Raw genomic sequence first — 18,295 nt, 5'->3', positions numbered from 1 at the left:
AGCTATTCTTGTGGCGATACAGCTTTTTGATGTGTGGTTACTTCACAGACAAGATGGAGTCCATGCACATACAGTAAAAGACAGAGAACTGCGAAAGCAAACAAAGATGTCAAAGACAAATATCAGGAAAGTTTCAGAGATTACCTGTCTGCTGCTGACTCTGTTGAGTCTTGGAAGTCTCAACCCTACTACCCCAAGGAACCATGCATGTCCTTTGATGAGCCGGCGTACCCAGCAGAGACGTCCTGGACTTACTTCCCTTGGCAGATAGCACCTCCTTCACCCCACCGCCAGCGCTGAGCCTCCAGCATGTGGAGCGATATGGACAAGGGAGATGAGCCAACCCCAGAGGTGAGCTTCCTTGAGAACCTCTATGAGCCTTACCACAGATTTCCCATGTTTTCCTCTATGACAGAGCCCAGGGACAAGTGCCAAGCCTCCACCATGTGTTATGATATGGAGAAGGCCTGCTCATCCTCATGCAACCTGAGCAATCCTTCAGCTTTACCGCAGAATCCCCATGTTTGTCTCATTGATGAGGGGGAAGGGGACAGACGCAAGTTTAGGACCAGGATGTGGCGAAACTTCTGCTCTGCAGTCCAGGGACATCTGAGGACCAGGTTGTGGCCCAACTTGATTTCTGCAGTCCAGGGACATCTGAGGACCAGGTTGTGCTTGTGGCCCAACTTTCTTTCTGCAGTCCAAGGACATCTTGCATTCATCAATGACTTCTCAGAAAAATGACTTATCAGAAATAAAATATTTTCTTAACTCTGTCACAGTTGTCCGAGACTGATAAAATCAAGTACTCTAAATCAAGTACTTCTAGCTCATCTAAGTCTAAAATGTGATTTCCTAGGTTACATATGGTGAATAATGTTGTTATTATACTTTCAAGTGGGTCCAAAAGGTTTTTAAAGTAAATTAAATCATGACCTCTGATGTTTATAAAAATGTAGTATGTAGTAGTAATGTAGTCTAACATTTAATTTCAGCAATACTCTAAAAGGCTGCAATTATTGGCTCATATACATTTCTTATTTTCTTTCTTCTGCTAAGATTCTCTCTCCTCACACTAGCCTTCTTTATTACCCTAACTACCGATCTCCTCACCCCTTTCCCCCTCTCTGTCCCTCCTCTGTCCTTACCTTCCCTCTTTCTCTCTCCTTCTCTCTGTAATACTCCTCTCTGAGCTCCTCTCTATCGGTGCAAGTTCACCCATGTGAGGTGACATGGTACACATCCACAAAGTTACCAGAGTTTACGTCTCTATGTGTGGCCATGTACGCAGCCTCCCTGGCCAGTGAGAGGAGTTCCTCCACCGCAACCCTCCATCCTGCACACAGTAGGCATAGGGTGAGCTGGAACCCACAGAGAACAGCTTTCCCTGCAGACATATTACAGGCTTGGGCCAGAGAGCACCTGCCTACCTCTACCTCCAGCAGACATTTCACTGTACTTGTGCACTTAACTTAAATAAACAATGTGAAACCTGAACAGTGCTGCCCACTCATGGCTGGTGAGAGGCACTGCCTCTTATCCTCTCCCTCTGCTTGAGAGATTGGTTCACTTGCAGCTGTCTTTGCCTGATCATCTGTTTCACTCCCCATCATTGATCTTTTCTCCTGACCCATCCACCTCTCTTCCATCACAGCCACACAGAGTGGCCGCAACACACAGCTCAGTGCCCTTAACGGGTGCATCATGTGGGTTAGCAGCTTGGCAGCACCAGCTGTGGACAGTCTCCTGGCATAGCGAAGCTGGTAGAGCCGGAGTTCCTGAGTCAGAATCCTTCTCCAGAGGGCACAGTCGACAGACGTGATGGTGTTTGGTGCAATGTTTGTGTTGATTTGGCCAAACTGTATGGGGCTTTCATTGAGGTATCAATACAAAGATGCAGTGGGCTTCAACTGTAGCTCCACAACAAGTCACTGCTTGTTGTATCTCTGGTTCTCTTCCCAGAATGCAAGGAGGTGTTTTCCTGGTCTATTCGAAGTGATGCTGAAAATTTTCATCTAGGCAAGAAAATAGTCCTTGAAACCATACAGATCCTGTAATGCCATTGAAAAAATGGGTCCGTTAATATGTAAAATAACTTATTTATTGATTATTTATTTCCTCTCCAATGTCAATGATTGATTCTAATGTTTTTTGTCTTTGAGAGTCAGTCGAGGTCTGTTTGTCTCTGAGAGTGAGGATGCAGTGATCTAAATGTAATAAAAAGTATAATTTATATCAATAGCATTACGTTACCTCATTACCGGAATGCATTAAATATGGAGTAAACCACGTCAGTCATCAAAAACTGTGCCTGAACATGGTACCTGTCTCATAAATCATATTGGTATGCTGTGTTGATTTAGATTTATGAAATTAGATTGTGTCAGTAGTTCAGTCTATCTCCCTATTGGTGAGCCATCAACATGCACACATGTGTTTAAAAAGTAGGCTGCACATTGGCCTGTGTACAGAGGCAGACTATTTGCCTGATGACTCATCCTGAATTTAAAATCGGTGGGTTCGTGCTATCCGGAATCCTTCTGAAATTCACTTGCCTAAAACCTAAACTTTACCCTAACCCTTACCAAACCCCCTTACTTTAACCATTTTACATTTCAACTTCAATGAGGTGATTTCCAGGGGAGAACGACTGCCCCCTCATTGAAGCCATGAAGTTCAAGAATGACCGCGATACTGCAGGCATTGTTTGCAGAACACAGGATCCCCGTTATAGTGAATGGAAAAATGGCAATATTCGTGGTCAATATTCATGTAAATAATTGTATATTTTTTAAGACAATCATGGTAGCAATAATTGCTTATATTACAGCAAACGTATGTCCTTGAACTGATTATTTTAAAATGGCACACAGAGAAGTTATTAGGAAAATTTTGTTGCAGGCTAGATCAGTGCTGCCCCCTCTCATTGAGTAGCTGAAGTTGAAGGCCAACACTGTTCTTCAGGCTGCCATTAGCAACTAAATTATTCTTGTAACCTCTTCTGTGTGCGATTCTAAAATAGTCGGTTCAAGGACATACATCTGGTGTAATTGAAACAATTATTGGCACCATGATTGACTTCGAAACATATTTATTATACGAAGAATGACCACGAAGATTGCCGTTTTCCCATTCACTATAATAAGAGATCCTGTTTTCTGCAAACAATTCCTGCAGTACAGCTGTTGGCCTTGAACCTCGTGGCTTCAATGAGAGGTGGCAGTCATTCTCCCCTGACTACTATTCACATACAGTCATCGGATGACTTCCGAGTCGGGACGTCCACCTTTGCCAAGGATCCCCTTTAGACTTTTTTTTTTTACCATACAGGAAACATTAGTGGGCTTGGCATTTTGCCAGAGGGTTGTGATTTGGTAGCCAGGCAACCAGACTATAGCAATCATTCCATAAAAATGTAATGAATAGAAAAGGCGTCTCTATTTAAGCCAATGATTGCTGTAACGGTTTTCTTGAGTTGAAGGAGAGGCGGACCAAAATGCAGCGTGGTTTCTATTCATGGTTCTTTAATAAAGAAAACTATACATGAATAGACTACCAAAACAATAAACGTGAGAAAACCTAAACAGCCCTATCTGGTGCAAACACAGAGACAGGAACAATCACCCACAAACACACAGTGAAACCCAGGCTACCTAAGTATGATTCTCAATCAGAGACAACTAATGACACCTGCCTCTGATTGAGAACCATACTAGGCAAAAACATAGAAATACCCAAATCATAGAAAAACAAACATAGACTGCCCACCCCGACTCACGCCCTGACCATACTAAATAATGACAAAACAAAGGAAATAAAGGTCAGAACGTGACAATTGCATAATGGACTGGCAGCTATTTTGAGTGTACTTATGACAGGAAGTAAAAGCAGGAAGTGTACCTTTCAATCTGTGCTGTGATTTTTTGAGTCAACTCAACTGACATTATAAAAAACACATTCCATTGCATGAGCCCCATCAGTTCGCATAATTTGAATTCACTTTCTACATTACCATGGCAATCCAGCATTAGTTGATAGATAATTGATTGTATTGTTGCATCACAATGCCAGGCAGCCATTGTGAGTTTGCCCATGAGTGTACAAGTCAAATTGCCAGGGTTAGAGCTTCCAAGCCCATTCTTTTCATTTTTATTTCTATGATTAATTCTATGAATATGCAAATGTTGCTCTCTGCCCAGGTGTTATCTGCAAAAGTAAAAGTCAGGTAGCCTACCTGGCACTGCATATACTACAATAGACTTGCAGAACAGGTGGCACCATATAACTCCACCTGTCTCACTGAACTGATGAGTAGAGACAAGGCTACAGACAGCTGCATTTGGCCCCAAAAAATATCACATTATTTTAAGTTCAATGAATTCTAACCCCAAATTGATTGTGAATTTAATAACATTCAATTCAGTCCTGGAACAAATTCGAGAAGACAGAATGTCAAGAATTGCATGAAGTGCACTCTTGAAAATGAACATTTTTAAAAGTTATAACCCTTGTGGATATGCTATCACTGTTGGAATTTTGTTCTTGCTGGTAAGAAATACAAATGATTGACTTTCTAATATAATTCAAATGCGGTAGAGTGATTAGTCCATAGGCAATTTTAAACTTGAAAAATGCAAACAATTTCTGGGTAGTCTATTTAAATGAGTTGCAAACGTGTGTAAATATTTGGCTTGTGTGTCTATTACAGCTATTCCTATCATTATGCTTACAGGCTACCTCCACACATCACTTTATTTTTCTCACAACTTACAGTATATCCACAAATGTCACATTAAGCTCCTGGTTATTAAGTGTCACTCGTTTAAAATATGATATTTGTTCAACATATGATGTTTAATATGTAGATACCATACTAGGCCCACTAGGCTTCTGGCACTGTTCATCAATTTAAATCTGAATGCATATGTGTCTTACCAGTGTTAAAAATTCTAACAAAATAGATTATATTCCAGCCACACACTGCTAGTTACCAGTGCCAGAGGCATCTCAGAATGAATCTTACAAACAAGTTATACTAAGTGAGGAAAAGTCCTGAGGCTTTACTCATTATTTCTCTTGATTTGATAAAGGATCATACCCATGTATTATAGTTTGTTATGACAGACCATTCAAGGAGAGGCCTTCTGAACACCAAGCGAGCATATGATGGACATACTCCCAGTCACTATGTGAGTCTTCATCCCACACCACGTCTACATCCTCACCCCCAGCTGGAGAGAGTACAGTGCTACATGATGATTACATACAGTTTGACTAGGCCCCAGACATGACAGATGGCTCAGTGGTCCGAGTTAGGTACCAGTGCTCCAGGGCCTATGAGGTGGAAGTGGAGGTGGTGGTCTCCACACAAACCAAGACAGGAGTCCGGGTCTTCAAGAGGAGATGGAACACATTCAGAAGCTAACATTCCCTCCAGACATGGCCTACAGAGAGGACTTCTTCATCAGGCACACATTGGACATCCGTAATGTGATGGTTTGAGGAGCCTGGTTGGACCACCTTGACCAAGGCAATAGAGACAAAGGCAATGGGACCAACAGCACATACCATGGGTCCCTGGTGAGGTCATTCAAGGTGCTCCAGGCAGTACCGCCCTCTAAGAGTCCAGCCAGACTTACCCTGGGTGTCCCTCGTGGATGGCTGATCTGAGGTGGCAGCTGACCAGAGGCAGAATCCGCCATTGCCCACATGAGTCCGGTCATGTCTAAATCAACCAATCATGTTTTTGTATATGTGTGTTTCAATTAAACTCACCTGGCTGTCACTTGTACTTTGAACAGTTTAAGGTTCCCATGTGTTATGAATTTCCTACCAGAGGCTCTCGGCACACCATCTCACAGCCCACTCTCAGGGACACAAACTCTGCAACTTTTTAACTCCCGCAGTAGGCTCCCCACCCCCTCTGGAGCAAAGCAGGCTAGGCTAAAGGTCGTAAACTGACCCTTCACACCTCTGGTCCTAACCAAACCGATTGTTTGCTAGGAGGTCATGGTTGCCAGGGGCCTTATCACACAGTGGGATCAGCCAATCAAAGGCAGTTATCTTTCTGTCTCCTTCAAGCAGTCACAGAGAGAGCAGCAAGCTCATCTCTATCCTGCACAACAACAGCTGGACTGGTATCTCTGAACTTGTGTGTGCACAAAGTGATTTGTGTGCCATTTGCATATGGTTCTTCGTAGTTTGTTCTTACTATTGTTGTATGCTGCCTTTGTTTATAGCTGTGTTGGAATATGTGCCGGTAGAATGTACATTTTCATACAGTCCTTCCCTTGTTAAAAAAAAACGTGTTTCTCTACTTGTGCTATAAGTTGTTGTATTGTGTATAGTGCATTCATTACCTGTTTCTCCTGTTTCAGAACCACTACCATGCCACTACCTTTCCATGTTCATTTTATCAGTGTGTGTGTCAATAAAGTATCCGTGTGTGTAACTCTGAGGTTGCCTTATTCCCCTCTTACCGGAGAAGGTTCTATTGGGTCACAGATCAACCCAAACAGAGAGATGCTCTCTTTCACCATGAATTGAGACAAGAAAAAAGCACTGACATATTATTTGGTTCAACATGGTGTCCTCAGTCCTTCTAGTTGTAGTGTATACTAATGTTTTGATTTTCCTTTCATTGATTTGTGGACACTGTAGATATGTTGATTCCCAATGGTAATGGGAAAGGGGGATACCTAGTCAATTGTATAACTGAATGCATTCAACTGAAATGTGTCTTCTATATTTAACCCAACCCCTCCGAATCAGAGAGGTGCGTGGGGCTGTCTTAATCGACATCCACGTCATCGGTAAACCTGGTTAGCACTGGAGAGAGTTTTGAAGTGATTTACAAGATCCACCCTTTCATCAACATAGATCTTGAGAGAACCCGCCTCCTCACTGTGGAGCAGCCCAGGTTGTCAAGGCTGTGGGTAACTGGTGAAAGGAGTCAGGCGCAGGAGAGCTGAGATGCATGAGCAAGGTATTTCATTCAAGAAAACACCAGTACAAACACAATACTATGGAGCTGGAAGAATACCGGTACCATGAAATAAACTGGCGTAACAACAAAACTCGGCAACAATAATACCAGCCGTCAGATACAGCCTAACAATAAAACAAACATGCACACAAACATGGGGGAAACCAGAGGGTTAAATAATGAACATGTAATGGGGGGAATTGAAACCAGGTGTGTAGAAAACAAAGACAAAAAAAATGGAAACTGAAAAGTGGATCGGTGATGGCGTAACAACAAAACTCGGCAACAATAATACCAGCCGTCAGATACAGCCTAACAATAAAACAAACATGCACACAAACATGGGGGAAACCAGAGGGTTAAATAATGAACATGTAATGGGGGGAATTGAAACCAGGTGTGTAGAAAACAAAGACAAAAAAAATGGAAACTGAAAAGTGGATCGGTGATGGCTAGAAGGCCGGTGATGTCGACCGCCGAACGCCGCCCGAACAAGGAGAGGGACTGACTTCGGCGGAAGTCGTGACACAGGTTTGGATCTGAATTCACTCTAAATTGTATCATTTATTTACATTTATGACAAACTTCCTTACATTGTCATGGCAGCTGATCATTTGGATAATCTTGTGGACAACAAGCTCTCTGCTTGTGTAATGACAATGTCACCTAGAATGACTCACAACAACATGAATAGTTATAACCGGTATAATGCCAAATTAATTATACATTTTTGTGGCCTCTTACACAGTGGGTTCATTTAAAGTTCAACTAAAAAAGTCCATGAACTAGCACTTTGAAAATGATAGCATCTGCCATCCAAAGTTTCTGACTCCAATTAACCTCCTTAGGCCAGTTACAGTAGGCTAAGATCTGTGTCTCTTTTCAAAGCTGACACCTCGTTTCACTTACATTTTTGATTTCACTTAACAGATCAGTTTTCACACAGTTAAAAAAAGAAAAAAGCCTTTCATAAACTAACACTCATTTGACCCTTTCTCCCCTCACTAGCTCTTATTTTGCTGATAGCTACTTTATTTAGGAGACATTTACTTACTATGACTGTGATACGTGGTTGTCCCACCTAGCTAACTTAAGGTGAATGGACTAATTGTAAATCAAATCATAATTAATTGGTCGCATACACATATTTAGCAGATGTTATTGAGGGTATAGCAAAATGCGTGTAAAAAAAAATGACACACAAAAAATGGATACTGCAAAGTTGCTAGAAGCAGAGCTGTCATGTCTGTCAGAGTCATCTTCTTTACCAATCACTCTGGATAAGAGCATCTGCTAAATGACTAAAATGTACACATTGAAATGTACTTTATTGTCTACATGCTTTAAAAGACGCTTTGAAAGATCAGCAAAAAAACATATGTGGAAGATGATACCAGTGGGTGGGTGTGTTCTATGGATGCTTAAGGATGGATGCATAATCTAAGATCTAATCAAGATGTAATCACAGTTTACAATGACACAAATCCATTCAATCTCCTCCCTGAGGCAGCCATGGAATAGTGACAGTGACACAGGAAATGGAATGTGAAAGATCTCATTAATCTCCTTTTCCCCAGGGTAACAGTGTCTATGTGGGTCTATCTGGTGCAGTGGTGTGACAAGAAGATCCTCCATCACGTTGATCAGAACAGTGAATATGACACTCCTCTGATGCAGCTCACTAACCAGGCGAGGCATAGCATGACAACTTGTTGTGGATTCACCAGATAGGATGTCACTGTGTATTTGTCAGAGTTTTGCTCTCACTTGATACTTGTGATGCTATGCTAGGCTGTGAATGTGATGAAGCTGTCCTTGTGCGATAGGTTGTGGTATGATTGGATATCAACGTGCATTATGGGAGATGTACATTATGTCTTATGATTTAATAAAGGACATGTCATCATGTCTGCTGTTTAGGAGAGATCCTAATTCAGGTGTGTGTGGTGTCTGGGGAGAGATCAGGCATTCAGAGCCCACACATCTCTGACTCTCTGGACATGAATCTGACTAGACTTCTCCATACAAGGCTCTAAGGTACCATACAATTGAATTGAATACACTTTATTAATCCCACAAGGGACACTACAGCAACAACATACAGGATGTATGTGCTCCTAACCAACTATGCTATTTTGTTCGTTTGTACCTCATTTTTTAAATTATTTTGTACATAATGTTGCTGCTACCGTCTCTTATGACCGAAAATACTTCTTTACATCAGAACAGCGATGACTCACCACGAACTGGAAGAAGCTTTTTCCTTTAACAAGTCTGACGAGAAGGATATACTGCTTCCCAGGAACATGCCCAGATCCCCGTCATTCACGTGAAGAAAAGACGGAGGAAAAAGGATGCAGGTTGGGCTGCCTTCTGAGAATCCGTAGGCGAGCGAGTAAACTCCCACTGCCATCTGTTCTACTTGCTAACATGCAGTCATTGGAAAATAAAAATGATGACCTACGATTACCATTACCCTACCAACGGGACATTAAAAACTGTAATATCTTATGTTTCACCGAGTCGTGGCTGAAGACGACAATGATAATACAGTGCTGGCGGGATTTTCCATGCTCCGGCAGAACAGAGAAGAAGCTACGTCTGGTAAGATGAGGGCTGGGTGTGTGTGTCTTTTTGTCAACAACAGCTGGTGCGTGATGTCTAATATTAAAGAAATCTCGAGGTATTGCTCGCATGAGGTAGAGTACTCTATAACAAGTTGTAGACCATACTATCTACCAAGAGAGTTCTCATCTAAATTATTTGTAGCCGTCTATTTACCACCACAGACCGATGCTGGCACTAAGACCGGACTCAACCAACTCTATAAGGCCATAAGTAAACAAGAAAATGCTCATCCAGAAGAGGCTCTCCTAGTGGCCGGGGACTTTAATGCAGGCAAACTTAAATCAGTTTTACCACATTTTTACCAGCATGTCACTTGTGCAAACAGAGGGAAAAAAATATTGATACCACCTTTACTCCACACTCAGAGACTCTAGACCACCTTTACTCCCCCGCCCTCCATTTGGCAAATCTCACCATAATTCTATCCTCCTGATTCCTGCTTACAAGCAAAAACTGAAGCAGGAAGTACCAGTGACACGCTCAATACGGAAGTGGTCAGATGACTCGGATGCCATGCTACAGGACTGTTTTGCAAACACAGACTGGAATATGTTCTGTGATTCATCCAATGGCATTGAGGAGTATACCACCTCAGTCATCGGCTTCTCAATAAGTGCATCGACGACGTCAGTCCCACAGTGACCATACGTACATATCCCAACCAGAATCCAAGGATTACAGGCAACATCTGCATCGAGCTAAATGCTAGATCTTCCACATTCAAGGCGTGGGACACTAATCTGGACGCTTATAAGAAATCCTGCTATGCCCTCCGACGAACCATAAAACAAGCAAAGCGTAAATACAGGATTAAGATTGAATCCTACTACACCGGCTCTGATGCTTGTCGGATGTGACAGGGCTTGAAAACTATTACAGACTATTACAGACAAACCCAAACGCGAGCTGCCCAGTGATGCAAGCCTACCAGACGAGCTAAATGCCTTTTATGTTCGCCTCGAGGCAAGCAACACTGAAGCATGCACAAGAGCACCAGCTGTATTGGATGACTGGGTGATAACTCTCTCGATAGCTGATGTGAAGACACTTGCCAGTTGGTCCGCTCATGCTTTGAGTACACGTTCTGGTAAGCCATCTGGCCCCGCAGCTTTGTGAATGTTGACCTGTTTAAATCAAATCAAATAAATACAAATACAGTGTATTCACTGACATTTTCAACCTCTACCTGACTGAGTCTGTAATACCTAAATGTTTCAAGAGACCACCATAGTCTCTGTGCCCAAGGAGTGAAGGTAACCTGCGTCGGTAGCCATGAAGTGCTTTGAAAGGCTGGCCATGGCTCACATCAACAACATCCTCCCAGATACCCTAGACCCACTCCAATTTGCATACCACCCCAACAGATCCACAGATGATGCAATCTCTATTGCACTCCACACTGCCCTTTCCCACCTGGACAAAAGGAACACCTACGTGAGAATGCTGTTCATTGACTACAGCTCAGCATTCAGCACCATAGTGCCCTCAAAGCTCATCACTTATCTAAGGACCCTGTGACTAAACATCTCCCTCTGCAACTGGATCCTGGACTTCCTGGCCGGCCGCCCGCAGGTGGTAAGGGTAGGTTACAACACATCTGCCAGCTTGATCCTCAACACGAGGGCCCCTCAGGGGTACGTGCTCACTCCCCTTCTGTACTCCCTGTTCACCCATGACTGCATGGCCAGGCATGACTCAAACACCATCATTAGGTTTGCTGACGACACAACAGTGGTAGGCCTGATCACCGACAATGATGAGACAGCCTATAGGGAGGAGGTCAGAGACCTGGTCATGTGGTGCCAGGATAACAACCACTCCCTCAATGTGATCAAGACAAAGGAGACTTTTGTGGACTGCAGGAAAAGAAGGAATGATCACGCCCCCATTCTAATCGATGGGGCTGTAGTTGATCAGGTTGAGAGCATCAAGCTCCTTAGTGTCCACATCACCAACAAACTATCATGGTCCAAACACACCAAGACAGTCGTGAAGAGGGCATGACAAAGCCTATTCCCCCTCAGGAGACTGAAGAGATTTGGTACGGGTCCTCAGATCCTCAAAAGGTTCTACAGCTGCAACATCGAGAGCATCGTGACTGGTTGCATCACTGCCTGGTACGGCAACTGCTCGGCCTCCAACCACAAGGCACTACAGAGGATAATGAGTACAGCCCAGTACATCACTGGGAGCAAGTTTCCTGCCATCCAGGACCTATATACCAGGCGGTGTCAGAGGAAGGCCCTAAAAATTGTCAAAGACTCCAGCCACCCTAGTCATAGACTGTTCTCTCTGCTACCGCACGGCAAGCAGTACCGGAATGCCAAGTCTAGGTCCAAAAGGCTTCTTAACAGCTTGTACCCCCAAGCCACTCTCTAACCTGAACAGCTAATCAAATGGCTACCCAGACTATTTGTATTGTCGTCGTCCCCTCCTCACTTGTTGTATTCAGCGCATGTGACAAATAAAATGTGCTTTGATTTGACCTAGCAAGATGACTATATTCCCTGTAGGCTGCCCATTTCATGCAGGTGCCTTACTCAAACCTACATAACCTGCAAGTAGTTTGACTGCATCTCCATTTTTTGGGTTTCATGTACAGTATCTACACCATACAGTTACGGCTGCCACTTATAATGAATTAGGCTGAGGTTACGAAAACAGAGTTTTCACCCCGCCACAGCCCTCTGGATACTTCTTTCTCCAATCTAAGGATCCAAATCACGTTCTGTGTTATTTACACACATTCACGTTTCTCTCTTTACTCACCATCTTCTGAACCCTCAACCAATTTCATCGATATGATGATATAGCCTATGTCTCTGCCTCATATTCATGAACAGCTGCAATTTGAAAGAACCTTCCAAAAATATATATGAAGGCTTCAACCTTCTCTGTCTGTTGTAACGGATATTGCCGTAGCACACACACACACACAAAAATGAAGTCTACACATTGCATTGGGGCAAAATAAATTGTTTTGTGTGATGATGTAATCTTTATAGTTACGCTGTCATATAGCCAAGAGTCTTGCCTCCTGTTTAGCCAATGTTTGCAGTGATATTGAAAAAAGAACATTCAATCGCTATTGTTTGCCTATCCGTGTCTTGCTTGTTTGTTATGCTGTGTAGGCTACATACTGTATAGCTTGCCTATGTAACTCCCCTCCTGAAGAAATAACATGATATTGCTAGACAACCTGTTTGTGTCGTGCTTAGGTTTGCAATAGCCTACTGTCTCAACAGACAAATAACTAAGTTATTTGAGCCAGACGTCCTCCTGTTTTGGCTACCACCACCACTTTTTTTAACCTTTATTTAACTAGGCAAGTCAGCTACGAACAAATTCTTATTTTCAATGATGGCCTAGGAACAGCGGGTTAACTGCCTGTTCAGGGTCAGAACGACAGATTTGTACCATGTCAACTCAGGGATTTGAACTTGCAACCTTTACGGTTACTAGTCCAACTCTCTAACCACAAGGCTACTAGGCAAGTAAGGACTGCACAACAGTCACCTGCTGTTATTGCTACTAATGGCACCTCTATCCTCAGCTGTATGTGTGACCCCTGACCCATGAATAACCTTTTTATGACCTCTGTGTATTTCAGGGTCATATTTACAGTCTGATTGGGTGCACTGGGAGACAACCATTAAGGCCTCATGCATTTGGGCTACAAACACACACATGGAATTGACAAAAACTGACATGGGGTATGGTTACTACTGTTGGGGCACAGACCACTATTGACCAAGGGATGGTATTGCTACAACAGGTGAGTTTATAGAGAGAAATTAGGGATTTTAGTTATACTGTGTTTGATGAGTATAACGTTAACCACACATTTCTTCTCATTCCAAGCAATCTATAACTCAGCACATTCGTATAAGCAACGAGGACCATCTGAACAGCCTGACTCATGAGACAGGTGACGCCTTTCAGTTTCTCAAACTTCAAGCTGACAGAGGAGACGTTGAATCACAGGTATATCAAAAGACTTATACATAATTTAGCTTTAGTTCTAAACTACAGTAGCTAGAAATGCCTTCTACGTCAAGTTAGGAAAGATCCAAGGGAATACATTTGAAAATGACATAACTCTTGATTTATGCAGAAACATCTAGCAAAGCTTCTGGGGTGAAAAGGGTGTCTCTGAGGATGGAAGGAATGCAGTTAAGTGGTACGCTAAGAGTGCCATGGAGCTGGAGGATTCTTCATCCATGTATGACTACTCTATCTTATTACATTTGGTAAGCATCATGTCCTATGCAAGTAGGGGACTTCAAATGGAAAGAACCCAAACCACTCAGAGAAGAATGAGGTAGGACCACAGCTCATTTTTAAAATCAACTTGAGTTTTAATTTGAAAGCCTTTGACAGATTTATGAAAGATCTAAAAATCCGTGTGTTTCCTGTACTCCCTGTACTCCTCCCTGTATGGCCACTTGGTCAGGGCGGTGGAGGCAGCCTGGTACCTGTCCACAGGAGACCTGGACAGGGTCTCCCAGGACACAAAGAGGGCTGTGATATTAGTATTTTGTCCTCTCAGTGAGTGAAGAGAGCTCCTGTTTGGTCCACTGCACCGAGCTAATTCAAGGACAGGTCTTGGGTATTTGCATATCTAAGAATAAGTGCCATGTCACAGTGTGGCATAGAGAGAGAATGACCCTGCTTATTGTTGAGGCACACATGTCTTATGAATCCCCAGATGAAGCAGTTAGTGTCCCTCACATTTTCTTAGAGTCTAATGAGTAACGAGTTAGTTGATGCCAGAGTAAACCTTTAATCACTGAGGTTATTGTAGGTCATGGTAATAATGATGTAATGATAATGTAATAACAATACTTAGCTGATTTCGATATGTGATGAACCTCCTTAGTGGTTCAATTAGGTTTTTCATGTATCATTTATTATCTGTTCTGTCCTCCAGCACGCTAAAACAGATCTGCGAGCAGAATGGTTACCTGGGATACAGGGTCAAGGAGGCTCTCCAAGCCTACCTCCAGTGCTCCCTGGTGAGAGAAGCAAAATAGACTCTAGAATATCCGTCCAATTTGACTCACATTCATTTGATTTGGCAAATCAAATCACCAATGTTACGGTGTGTGCGTGTGTTTGTGTGTGCGTATGTGTATGTGCGTGTGTGTGCGATTATTCTTCCTAAATGGTTGAGGCTCTGGTGAGGTATGCTCTGGCAGCAGCAACAGGTCGGGTTGTGGCACAAAATAATGTTGCCTACCTATGTGAGGTAAGGAGTCTGGCACTTTAAATCCAATTTTCTTATGCAAAGTTACATCTCTCATAGTATCATCTCTCATATTATTCTAAAATAATTTAGTTCAGATGTAGAGATTCATTTGAGACATACAAGGCCTTAACAGAAAGGGACGTGAATGACCAGAAGCCATTATGATACCTTCACTTACACCTGAGTTACCACTCTTTTTTAATTGCAGGAAATGAAGGAGAGCTATGACTGTAAATGGATGTATTACAACCATTCCACAATGAACTATGCCCCACATGACTCTGGTGAGTTTCTGTCTTACAGACGACAATGTCATCACAAAGCCTTGAGCCACTAGTGGAAAAGCTAGTTTACATAAAGCACCTGTCTCTCTGTTAGCCTGGTCCCATATCTGTTTGGGCTCATGCAAACTCCATTGATGTCATTGGCATGACCAGGGGTGACAAGAAGTTGGCACAGACTGGCACTCAGGCTTTCTCTCTGTTTCCAGGTTTCCTGAAGATGGTAGACTACTACTAATCTAGCAGCATGCTTGGAACTGTTGATCAGGCCATATCAGTGTACAACAGATCAGCCCTTGCAGGCAGTTCCCAGGTGACTGTCATTTCCTGTATGCTATGATCAAGCCTCTAGAATTCAGAATTACTCTTATGTAAAAGTAACCATCAGAAGTTGTACAGATCAAAACTCATTATTTTCCTCATGAATCCCCAGGGAATATATAAATTGGTGGTTTTGGCAGAGGAGGGATATGATTTCCCATTGATCATCAGAAACCGATTAAACGTACACTACATGGCCAAAAGTCGAACATCTCATTCCAGAATCATGAGCATAAATATGGTGTTGGTCCCCCTTTTGCTCCTATGACAGCCTCCACTCTTCTGGGAAGGCTTTCCACTAGATGTTGGAACATTGCTGCGGGACTTGGTTCCATTCCATTGGGGCTGCAGGTAGCTTAATGGTTAGAGTGTTGGGACAGTAACCGAAAGGTTGCTAGAACAAATCCCCGAGCTGACGAGGTAAAAATCTGGCATTCTGCACCTGAACAAGGCACCCACTGTTCCTCTGCCGTCTTTCTAAATAAGAATTTGTTCTTAACTGACTTGCCTAGTTAAATAAAGGTCAAATATATATAGTAAGATCAAAAATATTAATGAGATCAAAAACTGATGTTGTGGGATTAGACCTGGCTTGCAGTTGACATTCTAATTAATCCCAAAGGTGTTTGATGGAGTTGAGGTCAGGGCTTTGTACAGGCCAGGAAAGTTCTTCCACACTGATCTCAACAAACCAATCTGTATGGACCTCGCTTTGTGCATGGGGGCATTGTCATGCTGAAACAGGAAAGGGCATTCTGCAAACCTTTGCCATAAAGTTGGAAGCACAGAATCTTCTAGAATGTCATTTTACGCTGTAGCTTTAAGATTTCCCTAGCTCAAACCATGAAAAACGACCCCAGACAATTATTCCTTCTCCACCAAACTTTACAGTTGGCGCTATGCATTCGGGCAGGTAGTGTTCTCCAGCGAGCACGTTTCCACTGTTCCAGAGTCCAATAGCGGCGAGCTTTACACCACTCTATGCGACGCTAGGCATTGCACACGGTGATCTTAGGCTTGTGTGCGGCTGCTCGGCCATAAAAACTTTTTCATAAAGCTCTGACAAACATTTCTTGTTCTGACGTTGCTTCTAGAGGCAGTTTGGAACTCGGTAGTGGGTGTTGCAACCGAGGAAAAGGCGATTTGTAAGCGCTACGCACTTCAGCACTTGGCGGTCCCGTTCTGTGAGCCAGTGTCGCTTACCATTTCGTAGCTAAGCCGTTGTTGCTCCTAGACGTTTAGACTTCACAATAACAGCACTTACAGTTGACTGTGGAAGATCTAGCAGAGCAGAAATCTGATGAACTGACTTGTTGGAAAGGTGGCATCCTATGACGGTGTGATGCTGAAAGTCACTGAGCTCTTCATTACGGGGGGTTGTCAATGTAAATAGTCCGGGTGGCCATTTGATTAATTGTTCAGCAGTCTTACGGCTTGGGGGTAGACACTGTTAAGGAGCCTTTTGGTCCTGGATTTGGCACAATTTTTTGGGCCTTCCTCTGACACCGCCTAGTATATAGGTCCTGGATGGCAGGAAGCTTGGCCTCAGTGATGTACCGGGCCATACGCATTACCCTCTGTTGCGCCTTACGGTCAAATGTCGAGCAGTTGTCATACCAGGCAGTGATGAAACCGGTCAGGATGCTCTCAGAGGTGCAGCTTAGAACTTTTTGAGGATCTGGGGACACATTGCCAAATATTTTCAGTCTCTTGAAGGGGAAAGGTTTGGTCGTGCCCTCTTCACGACTGTCATGGTGTGTTCGGCCCGCCTTTCCTGTAGTCCACGATCATCTCCTTTGTCTTGCTCACATTGAGGGAGAGGTTGTTGTCCTGGCACTACACTGCCAGGTCTCTGACCTCCTCCCTTTAGGCTGTCTCATCGTTGTCAGTGATCAAGCCTACCACTGTTGTTTCGTCCGCAAACTTAATGATGGTGTTGGAGATGTGTTTGGCCACGCAGTCATGGGTGAACAGGGAATACAGGAGGGGACTTAGCACGCACTCCTGGAAGGACAGTTCCACTCCGCTAGCGCGTCGTGAAACACCTTCCACGTCATTCATTATTTTCCATAGAACGCATAGTCCCTCGTTGATTATCCCTTACATATCAATGTAATAGTGAATCGTCTTGATGTCCACGTGTAATGATCACATCTCCAGCTCTTATGACCCTGTATGTATGAGTTATCTACATATTTATGCAACAAGGTGGTACTATTGGCTAACTTCATTATCTGTCACAAACGAGTTGTGTTACAACTAAAGCCTTAAGGTGAATACATCAGAGGAGGCTAGTGAAGGGAGGACGACTCATATTAATGGCTAGAATGGAATCAATGGAACCGTATCAATGACTTGGAAACCATGTGTTTGATATGTTTGATAAAGTCCCATTTATTTAATTCCAGACATTAAAATGAGCCCTTCCTCCGATTTAAAACGACACCAGCCACCACTGGAATACTGTGCCGTTCTGCTCCTGACATATTTATTGTTGTCTCCTTCATTGTAGATATTGGAGGCTCAGGTTAAATGTGTAAAGTTACCCATTGTTTTATCATACCAAACATTTGTTACATCAATTCATGAATGGTGAATTGATTCTTTGCCCCAGAGTGTCGCCAAGTGAACATCCCACCTAGACAACGTAGACATACTGCTGACCGTGCAGTAAAGGACAGGACAGGGACATCCCCTGTCATTCAAGCAGAAGTTAAGTGGACGGCAGGATCAGAATGATCCCATCAGAAGAGAAGACATGTCTAGAACTGTTAGCATGGCCCAGGGTCTACACTCTTAGAAGAATAAGATAATCCTTTTTTGTTTCAGGTG

At 43.2% G+C, this 18,295-nt stretch overlaps 1 protein-coding gene and 2 pseudogenes across 1 annotated transcript; 2 read left to right on the top strand and 1 right to left on the bottom strand.

The window, feature by feature from the left end:
• Window positions 1–37: 37 nt before the first annotated feature.
• On the bottom strand, window positions 38–2,258 carry LOC135556866 (proteasome subunit beta type-11-like; annotated as a pseudogene).
• Window positions 2,259–2,745: 487 nt separating this feature from the next.
• On the top strand, window positions 2,746–9,362 carry LOC135556865 (protein sel-1 homolog 3). Its single transcript, XM_064990290.1, is given in 9 exon segments — window positions 2,746–2,772; window positions 5,183–5,405; window positions 5,408–5,632; window positions 5,635–5,758; window positions 6,827–6,919; window positions 8,563–8,670; window positions 8,901–8,937; window positions 8,939–9,022; window positions 9,288–9,362. Coding segments are annotated over 9 exon segments (996 nt in total).
• A 4,657-nt stretch (window positions 9,363–14,019) lies between these two features.
• On the top strand, window positions 14,020–15,765 carry LOC135556864 (protein sel-1 homolog 3-like; annotated as a pseudogene).
• The last annotated feature ends 2,530 nt before the right edge of the window (window positions 15,766–18,295 follow it).

The sequence above is a fragment of the Oncorhynchus masou genome, chromosome 15, assembly GCF_036934945.1.
Source record: "Oncorhynchus masou masou isolate Uvic2021 chromosome 15, UVic_Omas_1.1, whole genome shotgun sequence".
NCBI classification, from domain to species: domain Eukaryota; kingdom Metazoa; phylum Chordata; class Actinopteri; order Salmoniformes; family Salmonidae; genus Oncorhynchus; species Oncorhynchus masou.
The sequence above is the reverse complement of the archived record's forward strand: the minus strand, read 5'-3'. Positions and strand labels throughout refer to the sequence as shown.